General features: G+C 51.5%; 1 protein-coding gene across 1 annotated transcript; it reads right to left on the bottom strand.

Annotated features, from left to right (window-relative positions):
* Positions 1–9295: 9295 nt before the first annotated feature.
* Positions 9296–10003, bottom strand: LOC117516462 (uncharacterized protein C11orf87 homolog). Its single transcript, XM_034177376.1, has 2 exons — positions 9909–10003; positions 9296–9796 (listed from the first exon to the last, which is right to left on the bottom strand). Exon 2 carries the CDS (start codon positions 9743–9745, stop codon positions 9365–9367), a length of 381 nt encoding a protein of 126 aa, XP_034033267.1. The 5' UTR covers positions 9746–9796; positions 9909–10003; the 3' UTR covers positions 9296–9364.
* Positions 10004–11090: the final 1087 nt, after the last annotated feature.

Below are 11090 nucleotides of genomic sequence, written 5' to 3' on the forward strand. Positions count from 1 at the left end.
TTTGTCAGGGTGGCAGTCGGCCAGGAGGGCCGGGTCCAGGATGAAGCCCTTCTTCACCCAGGAGCGTTCTTCGGGGCCGTACCCCTCCCAGTCCACCAGATACTTATCTTAGGGACCTCGTAGTACCATATCACCCCAATAGAGCGCTTCGCTCTCAGACTGCAGGCTTACTTGTAGTTCCTAGGGTTTGTAAGAGTAGAATGGGAGGCAGAGCCTTCAGCTTTCAGGCTCCTCTCCTGTGGAACCAGCTCCCAATTCAGATCAGGGAGACAGACACCCTCTCTACTTTTAAGATTAGGCTTAAAACTTTCCTTTTTGCTAAAGCTTATAGTTAGGGCTGGATCAGGTGACCCTGAACCATCCCTTAGTTATGCTGCTATAGACGTAGACTGCTGGGGGGTTCCCATGATGCACTGTTTCTTTCTCTTTTTGCTCTGTATGCACCACTCTGCATTTAATCATTAGTGATCGATCTCTGCTCCCCTCCACAGCATGTCTTTTTCCTGGTTCTCTCCCTCAGCCCCAACCAGTCCCAGCAGAAGACTGCCCCTCCCTGAGCCTGGTTCTGCTGGAGGTTTCTTCCTGTTAAAAGGGAGTTTTTCCTTCCCACTGTAGCCAAGTGCTTGCTCACAGGGGGTCGTTTTGACCGTTGGGGTTTTACATAATTATTGTATGGCCTTGCCTTACAATATAAAGCGCGTTGGGGCAACTGTTTGTTGTGATTTGGCGCTATATAAAAAAAATTGATTGATTGATTGATTGATACTGAAAACCCCGGCCCATCCGTCGGACGTCGAGGAGCCGGCGCACGGTCCAAGCCGGCTCTCCGTCGATGATCCGGGCAGGAGGTGGCGCCGGACCCGGAGTGCAGAGGGGTGAGGTGTGATGGGGTTTAATCCTGGAGACGTGGAATACTGGATGAATCCGCAGTGAGGCCGGAAGCTGGAGCCTCACTGCAGCGGGATTGATGACCTTGAGTATCTTGTAAGGGCCGATGTATCGTTCTTGCAGTTTTGGGGAGTCCACTTGAAGAGGAATGTCCTTGATGGACAACCACACTTCCTGCCCAGGACGATACGTGGGAGCCGGGGCCCGCCGCCGGTCTGCATGGTTCTTCGCCCTCGTCCGGGCCTTTAACAAAGCAGAACGGGCGGCACGCCACACCCGACGGCACTTCCGTAGGTGGGCCTGGACCGAGGGCACACCGACCTCCCCCTCAACCACCGGAAACAACGGGGGTTGATACCCCAAGCACACCTCGAAAGGGGAGAGGCCGGTGGCTGACGACACTTGACTGTTGTGGGCGTACTCGATCCAGGCCAGGTGGGTACTCCAGGCTGTCGGGTGCGCGGCTGTCACACAGCGTAGGGTCTGCTCCATCTCCTGGTTGGCCCGTTCTGCTTGTCCGTTGGGCAGCGGCTGTAGCAATCCCGATGTCTTGCGGTGGTCGGCCTTGCCCCTGGCGCAGGTGGTACAGGCCTGGATGTAACCCCAGACGTCGGCCTCCAGGGACGCCCACCAGAAGCGCTGCCGGACGACTGCCACGGTTCTTCGCACCCCAGGATGACAGGAGAGCTTAGAACCGTGACAGAAGTCCAGAACTGCAGCCCTGGCTTCTGGTGGGACGTAGAGTTTGTTCTTCGGTCCGGTTCCGGGGTCCGGGTCTCGTGTCAGGGCCTCCCGGACGGTCTTCTCCACGTCCCAGGTGAGGGCGGCCACGATAGCGGACTCCGGGATGATGGGATCCGGGGGATCCGACGACTCCGTTTTGACCTCATCTTCATGTACCCGGGACAAAGCATCCGATCTTTGGTTTTTGGTCCCGGGACGGTAGGTGATCCGGAAGTCAAAACGGCCGAAGAACAGTGACCAGCGGGCTTGCCTGGGATTCAGCCGCTTGGCGGTCCTGATATACTCCAGGTTCCGGTGGTCAGTGAAAACCGTGAATGGCACAGACGTTCCCTCCAACAGATGTCTCCACTCCTCAAGAGCCTCTTTCACCGCAAGGAGCTCTCGATTGCCGACGTCATAGTTCCGTTTGGCTGGGGTCAACCTGCGGGAAAAATAGGCACACGGGTGAAGGACCTTATCGGTCTTCCCGCTCTGGGACAGCACGGCTCCTATCCCTGAGTCCGAGGCGTCCACTTCAACCACTAACTGGTGACTAGGATCGGGCTGCACCAGAACAGGTGCAGACGAGAAGCGCCGTTTCAACTCCTTGAATGCGGCATCGCACCGATCCGACCAGGTGAAGGGGACTTTTGGTGAGGTCAGGGCTGTCAGGGGGCTAACTACCTGACTGTAGCCCTTAATGAACCTCCTGTAGAAATTAGCAAAGCCGAGGAACTGTTGCAACTTCCTACGGCTTGTGGGTTGGGGCCAGTCTCTCATCGCCGCAACCTTGGCCGGATCAAGAGCGACGGAGTTGGAGGAGATGATGAACCCCAGGAAGGACAAAGACGTGCAGTGGAACTCACACTTCTCGCCCTTCACAAACAGCCGGTTCTCCAACAACCGCTGCAGGACCTGACGTACATGCCGGACATGAGTCTCAGGATCCGGAGAAAAGATGAGTATATCGTCTAGATATACGAAGACGAACCGGTGCAGGAAATCCCGCAAGACATCATTAACTAATGCTTGGAACATCGCGGGGGCGTTTGTGAGGCCGAACGGCATGACCAGGTACTCAAAGTGACCTAAGGGGGTGTTAAATGCCGTTTTCCACTCGTCTCCCTTCCGGATCCGAACCAGATGATACGCATTTCTAAGATCGAGCTTGGTGAAGATTTGGGCTCCATGCAGTGGTGTGAACACCGAATCCAACAGGGGCAACGGGTATCGGTTGCGAACCGTGATCTCGTTCAGCCCCCTATAATCAATGCATGGACGAAGTCCGCCGTCTTTTTTACCCACAAAAAAGAAACCTGCGCCCATCGGGGAGGTGGAATTCCGGATCAACCCGGCAGCTAATGAGTCCCGGATGTAGGTCTCCATTGATTCGCGCTCAGGCCGTGAGAGGTTGTACAGCCTACTGGACGGGAACTCACTGCCCGGAACCAAATCAATGGCACAATCATACGGACGGTGGGGGGGAAGTGTGAGAGCCAGATCCTTGCTGAACACGTCGACAAGGTCGTGGTACTCCACCGGCACTGTCCCCAGATTGGGCGGGACTCTGACCTCCTCCTTAGCTTGGGAGCCGGGAGGAACCGAGGAACCTAGACACACCCGATGGCAGGTCTCGCTCCACTGAACCACTACCCCGGACGGCCAATCAATCCGGGGATTGTGCTTCAACATCCAGGGAAATCCTAAAACCACACGGGAGGTGGCCTGAGTCACAAAAAACTCGATCACCTCCCGGTGATTTCCTGATACCACCAGAGTTACAGGTGGTGTCTTATGCGTGATCGGAGGGAGTAGGGAGCCATCTAGTGCCCGAACCTGTACAAGCGAGGTAAGCGCCACCAGAGGGAGCCCTATCTCCCTGGCCCATCTGCTGTCCAGCAGATTCCCCTCAGAGCCCGTGTCCACCAGTGCTGGGGCCTTCAGGGTTGAGTCCTCATAAAGGATCGTAACTGGGAGTCGTGTGGCAATGTGGGTGTGTCCCACGTGAATGTCTCGGCCCACCCCTAGCCCAGTTTCTAGGGGCGGGCGTTGGAGTTTAACCGCTCGGGGCAGTCTCTCATATGGTGCTCTATTGCACCACAAACAAAACAAGCTCCATGGGCCCGTCTCCTCTGTGCATCTGGTGCCCTAATGTTGCCCTACTCGTGTCCATAGCTTCGTCAGCAGGGGGAGCTGTGGCCCCACGGAGCGCAGGGGCCGTGGAGCGTGGGGAAGGCGGAGCGCGGTCGGAACCGGAAGGGAGAGGGACGGCGCGTGCCCAGCCACGCCCTTCGTCTCATTCCCGCCGACGTTCTTCTAACCGGTTGTCTAACCGTATGACAAGATCGATGAGCCCATCTAAATCCCGCGGTTCGTCCTTAGCCACCAGGTGCTCCTTAAGAACCAAAGACAGTCCGTTTACAAAGGCGGCGCGGAGGGCAGTGCTATTCCAGCCGGACCTCGCAGCCGCAATGCGGAAGTCGACTGCATAGGCAGCTGCGCTCCGACGCCCCTGTCTCATTGACAGTAGCACGGTTGAAGCGGTTTCGCCTCTATTAGGGTGATCGAACACGGTTCTGAGCTCCCTTACAAACCCATCGTATGTCAGAAGGAGCCGTGAATTCTGCTCCCAGAGCGCTGTAGCCCAAGCGCGTGCCTCGCCGCGAAGCAGGTTTATTACATAAGCTACTTTACTAGCATCAGTCGCGTACATGACGGGACGCTGTGCGAAGACGAGCGAGCACTGCATAAGAAAATCCGCGCACGTCTCCACACAGCCTCCATACGGCTCTGGGGGGCTTATGTATGCTTCCGGGGAAGGTGGGAGAGGTCGTTGAACAACCAGTGGAACGTCTATGTTACGCACAGGGTCTATGGGAGGGAGAGCCGCAGCGGCGCCCGGAGGGCGCGCTTCCACCTGCGCGGCGAGAGCCTCCACCCTGCGGTTCAGGAGGACGTTCTGCTTGGTCATCAAATCTAACCGAGTCGTGAAATCGGTGAGGATCCGCTGCAACTCACCGATTACCCCTCCTGCGGACGCCTGCGCGTCCTGTTCTTCCATTGGCCGTTCAACAGCCGGTTGACGCCCCTCGGGATCCATGACGTTGGCCGAGATATCCTGTTGTGAAAGTGTAGGAACACGGACCCACAACAGGGGGCGCAAATGAACGGACAATGGAGGAATCAAATAACACTGTTTTTACTGTTGTGAAAAAAGGCACAACAAATACAACCGATTACAATATGGAGATTGAGTCTAATTACAACGGTATCGTGTGGGCAGGCTCGACGATAGGAGACGTCTGTCCAAGTCGAACCGGAACCAACCCGATTTCCTCTGCCACCGAACCCCGGGAATACTGGAGCCGCCAAGTCCCGAATTCCCAGGTGGCCACTGCCTCTGCTCGTCGGATCCGGTACTGCTGGCAGGAAACAGAAACAGTCAGGTGTGGATGCGGCTGCACCCAGCAACACGGAGGGTGGAGAGTCCACCTCCACCTCTCGTCAACAACAATCAAGAAATGTAGGCAGGTGAGTACTTATCCACACGCTGTCTGATAGTCAGCTGTCCTACAGATAATCACAAGAACACAATTAAAGTCACACGTATGTGTAGGCTGAGTTGGTTACCTCTTTGGTAAGGCGATATCTCGGCAAATGAGGTGGAGATGCCGTCCTGCTGATATACCTCCTTATTGATTGGGATCAGCTGTCTCCAGTGATGGATGACAGCTGTCATCCTGGCTGCTCCCGTAAGGCGGCAGCGCCCTCCGGTGCCTGGAGCCCGCCCTCCAGGCAGGGCGCCCTCTAGTGGTGGTGGGCCAGCAGTACCTCCTCTTCAGCGGCCCACACAACATCACCAAAGAGACAGCACAGGCCTGACCCTCGTCAACCACACACACAGATCATTCTCCTCACCCCAGTCCAGTGGCAGCCTCACCATCAACCCAAATTCCAGAAGAGGAACCAATGCAGCTGGGCCATGCCAAGCTAACACCAGAGGTGCGCCTCCACAGGATTCAGGAGGGTGAGTGCCTTTACTGCAGTAAACGTGGACACTTTGTATCTCATTTTCTGGTGCAGGCACAAGAAGAGGTTCATCATTAAGGATAGGGGTGTCAGTGAGCTCTAATTTGGAGAGTGATCCATCCTCCAATAAACCCCATGTACAGATGAGTGAGTGGTGTGTGCCCTCTGTTAGCTCTTACTGACTTAGGTGCTGAGGACAACTTGCTGGATGAGACACTGGTGCTGCAAGCAGGAATTAAACAGGAGAGCAAAGGATCTGTAACAATGCAATTAATAATAAAGCTGAGCCACCGAGCCACAGCCCTTAGAAAGGTGCCGACCTGCACTCTGGACACAGCCTTAGTGGGAACAAACCCTCCCTCCCCGTCCACTCCCCTCACGAGCAGGCCTCCCATCCTGGACACCAGCATGCACTCCCAAAATTTCCTGTATATTTGTTTTGTTCATTGTGCCTGTATCATGGCCCAAGCAGAGGGTCGCCCCTTTGAGTCTGGTCTGCTTGAGGTTTCTTCCTCAAATCATCAGAAGGAGTTTTTCTTACGACTGTTGCCTGTGTTCTTGCTCTGGGGGTTGGTAAGGTTAGACCTTACTGTGTGAAGCACCTTGAGGCAATTTTGTTGTGATTTTGTGCTATATAAATGAAATAAACTAAAATAACTTGAATTAGAGACAGACCCGTCCCCAGTCTGTGAGACCTATACCTCCACAAAACACACACACACAAAATAGAGGCTGTTAACCAGCAATCATCACTGCAGTTCTGAGTATAACACTGTGCAAAGGGGAAAAACCATTTCACAGAATACTTTTGAAGGTTTATGGAAAATCAACATTTTTTTTTTGCTTATACCTTCTTCAGATTGTTGTGAAAACCATGACTTTTTTTCATCATTAAATGTTCTATGTGAGCTCCACGGTGTCATGATGATCGTGTCCTGACACGATGATGTCAGGAGGCTTCTCGGGACAATAACATGTATTTGTAGACTCGCTGAAAGAGCGAGTGTGCCGGCACCTGCTGCACCGTGTTTGGCTCTTCTACTGATCTGTTTTCCACATGAAACCATTTATTATCAGTGACATTTTTCAAGATTCTAATGATGCAGAATAAATTCATTTTTGTGAACACATTTGAAATTCTATTCTGACAAATCAGCAGTGTCAATCATTCTGAGCACGACTCTGAGATTAAAGAACAGACAAAATGATGAAGGAGCTTGAAATGTTTTATTTTCACATGATGACTTAAAACTAAAACATGAAAAGTCCTTTTTGTCAATGCACGTGATGCCCTTTATGCAGATCAGTTTTACTGTTGATGAGCCGCCTCTGAACAGGGTCGACTGTGCACACAAACGGTGAGTACATTAACATGGTTGAAATAAATATTTATTAAGGACATTGTTAGTCTTGACAAAGCAGCAAGTATTGACTAAACCTTCCATATGAGTTCATACCACAAAGTATCACCCAAGGAATATTTTCATTTGAAATAATTTCATCAAACAAACACTGACCGAAAGAAGCATCACGACAACCAGAGCCAAGAACTACATAGTGACATGCTGAGGAAAAATAATACCATCTTTAAAGATCAAAATCAGGACCAAACCAAGTCCACGTGATGCTGACTACACCAGGATTAACACCATTATCCCTCTGTAGAACGAGCCGGGTAGAGGCCTGAAGAACAATACCTGGGGTACGTGTCTAAAGATCAAAATCAGGACCAAACCAAGTCCGCGTGATGCTGACTACACCAGGATTAACACCATTATCCCTCTGTAGAACGAGCCGGGTAGAGGCCTGAAGAACAATACCTGGGGTACGTGTCTAAAGATCAAAATCAGGACCAAACCAAGTCCGCGTGATGCTGACTACACCAGGATTAACACCATTATCCCTCTGTAGAACGAGCCGGGTAGAGGCCTGAAGAACAATACCTGGGGTACGTGTCTAAAGATCAAAATCAGGACCAAACCAAGTCCGCGTGATGCTGACTACACCAGGATTAACACCATTATCCCTCTGTAGAACAAGCCGAGTCGAGGCCTGAAGAACAATACCTGAGGTACGTGTCTAAAGATCAAAATCAGGACTAAACCAAGTCTGTATGATGCTGACTACACCAGGATTAACACCATTATCCCTCTGTAGAACGAGCCGGGTAGAGGCCTGAAGAACAATACCTGGGGTACGTGTCTAAAGATCAAAATCAGGACCAAACCAAGTCCGCGTGATGCTGACTACACCAGGATTAACACCATTATCCCTCTGTAGAACGAGCCGGGTAGAGGCCTGAAGAACAATACCTGGGGTACGTGTCTAAAGATCAAAATCAGGACCAAACCAAGTCCGCGTGATGCTGACTACACCAGGATTAACACCATTATCCCTCTGTAGAACAAGCCGAGTCGAGGCCTGAAGAACAATACCTGAGGTACGTGTCTAAAGATCAAAATCAGGACTAAACCAAGTCCGCGTGATGCTGACTACATCAGGATTAACACCATTATCCCTCTGTAGAACAAGCCGAGTCGAGGCCTGAAGAACAATACCTGGGGTACGTGTCTAAAGATCAAAATCAGGACTAAACCAAGTCCGCGTGATGCTGACTACATCAGGATTAACACCATTATCCCTCTGTAGAACAAGCCGAGTCGAGGCCTGAAGAACAATACCTGAGGTACGTGTCTAAAGATCAAAATCAGGACTAAACCAAGTCTGTATGATGCTGACTACACCAGGATTAACACCATTATCCCTCTGTAGAACGAGCCGGGTAGAGGCCTGAAGAACAATACCTGGGGTACGTGTCTAAAGATCAAAATCAGGACCAAACCAAGTCCGCGTGATGCTGACTACACCAGGATTAACACCATTATCCCTCTGTAGAACGAGCCGGGTAGAGGCCTGAAGAACAATACCTGGGGTACGTGTCTAAAGATCAAAATCAGGACCAAACCAAGTCCGCGTGATGCTGACTACACCAGGATTAACACCATTATCCCTCTGTAGAACGAGCCGGGTAGAGGCCTGAAGAACAATACCTGGGGTACGTGTCTAAAGATCAAAATCAGGACCAAACCAAGTCCGCGTGATGCTGACTACACCAGGATTAACACCATTATCCCTCTGTAGAACAAGCCGAGTCGAGGCCTGAAGAACAATACCTGAGGTACGTGTCTAAAGATCAAAATCAGGACTAAACCAAGTCCGCGTGATGCTGACTACATCAGGATTAACACCATTATCCCTCTGTAGAACAAGCCGAGTCGAGGCCTGAAGAACAATACCTGGGGTACGTGTCTAAAGATCAAAATCAGGACTAAACCAAGTCCGCGTGATGCTGACTACATCAGGATTAACACCATTATCCCTCTGTAGAACGAGCTGGGTTGAGGCTGGTGATTCCTAAACAGTTTTTTTTTTTTTTTTTTTTTTTTAAGAATGAGGCCCCTCAATATCTGGGTAGTGACTCTCAATGATAACTGTGAAGGTGAAGAAACTCCATGGGGTGATTAATTCTGAGCAAACCTCGAAGGAAGTGTGACAGGTCTGTCCACACTGAAGACTGTGGGGACACTGGACCAAAGCACAGGGCCGGTGAACTGTCCTCAGCTCAGCCTCAGTGGTGTCATGACTGGGATGTCAGGTTGGGACCCTCTGCCTCGGTCCAGTGCGTCCTGGTCCTTTATTGCTGGTCCTGCGTGGTCCACACCAGTCACGAGCACAACGCCTCTTCCAGCTCGGCGGTGACGTCAGCGCTCCCTGGCTTTTCCTCCTCCTCACATCTGACCGGCCGGACGATGACGCACGGTCTCGCGGGCCCGCCAGTGGCGCGCGCCGGGCTGCGACTGTCGCGTTCATACTCCTCCTGCGCGCGCTGCATCTTCCTGTTCCGAAGCTTCCTCTTGTGGAAATGGAACGTTGCCAAGGAAACGAGTACGATCCACACGAGCACGCCCATCAGCAGGAGCAGGGCGAAGGTGGAGGAGAAGGGAGGGAAAAGGCGGACCTTGTCGGCGCACGTGCCGTTACTGGCCGTGAAAAACCGGTGCAGAGGCACCGGCGCTCCGGACGCCTCCGAGCCGCGGGCCGTCATCCGGTACCGGTGTGTCTGTGAAGCCGCTCCAGCCTCAGATCACAGTTCCACCTGCAGCGCACAGAAAACACATCAGATCCACATCGGATCGGACTGCGGTCCAGACATCAGACGAACCCGGCCCGCAGACCCCACCACAAAAGAAGAAGAAGAAAGCTCTTACCGGATCAAGCAGTCACAGCAGGAAAGCCTCCGTGGTGTGGATTAAAAAAGCCTGTATGCCAGTGACGCATTTCATCCAAGGTGTCGCTGAGCCGGTTCTCCTGGATCACTGACTGCTGCAGTCCGCCCAGTGCGCAAACTGCGCGGTTCGGTCCCGACAGAACTGGCAAAAAGCGCCTCTTAACGGTGGCTACTGGCGATCCGCTCAGCATGTGAATGACCAGCTCCTCGGCTTTGTGTGCGTGCACAGCACCGCGTGCGTCAGCGGGTCCCCTTCAACCGACTGGACAGAGATTCCCTGAAATATTCATCAGAAGGCAGTTTGAAAGGGAGCAACTCCCCAAACCCACATGATCACAGTGCACACTCATTATCATTTACAGTCACTATCATAGTGCACACTCATTTACAGTCACTATCACAGTGCACACTCATTTACAGTCACTATCACAGTGCACACTCATTATCATTTACAGTCACTATCACAGTGCACACTCATTATCATTTACAGTCACTATCACAGTGCACACTCATTATCATTTACAGTCACTATCACAGTGCACACTCATTATCATTTACAGTCACTATCACAGTGCACACTCATTATCATTTACAGTCACTATCACAGTGCACACTCATTTACAGTCACTATCACAGTGCACACTCATTATCATTTACAGTCACTATCATAGTGCACACTCATTAACAGTCACTATCACAGTGCACACTCATTATCATTTACAGTCACTATCACAGTGCACACTCATTTACAGTCACTATCACAGTGCACACTCATTATCATTTACAGTCACTATCACAGTGCACACTCATTATCATTTACAGTCACTATCATAGTGCACACTCATTTACAGTCACTATCACAGTGCACACTCATTATCATTTACAGTCACTATCACAGTGCACACTCATTAACAGTCACTATCACAGTGCACACTCATTATCATTTACAGTCACTATCACAGTGCACACTCATTTACAGTCACTATCACAGTGCACACTCATTATCATTTACAGTCACTATCACAGTGCACACTCATTTACAGTCACTATCACAGTGCACACTCATTATCATTTACAGTCACTATCACAGTGCACACTCATTAACAGTCACTATCACAGTGCACACTCATTAACAGTCACTATCACAGTGTACACTCATTTA

The sequence above is a fragment of the Thalassophryne amazonica genome, chromosome 9 (assembly GCF_902500255.1).
Source record: "Thalassophryne amazonica chromosome 9, fThaAma1.1, whole genome shotgun sequence".
In the NCBI taxonomy this organism is placed as follows: domain Eukaryota; kingdom Metazoa; phylum Chordata; class Actinopteri; order Batrachoidiformes; family Batrachoididae; genus Thalassophryne; species Thalassophryne amazonica.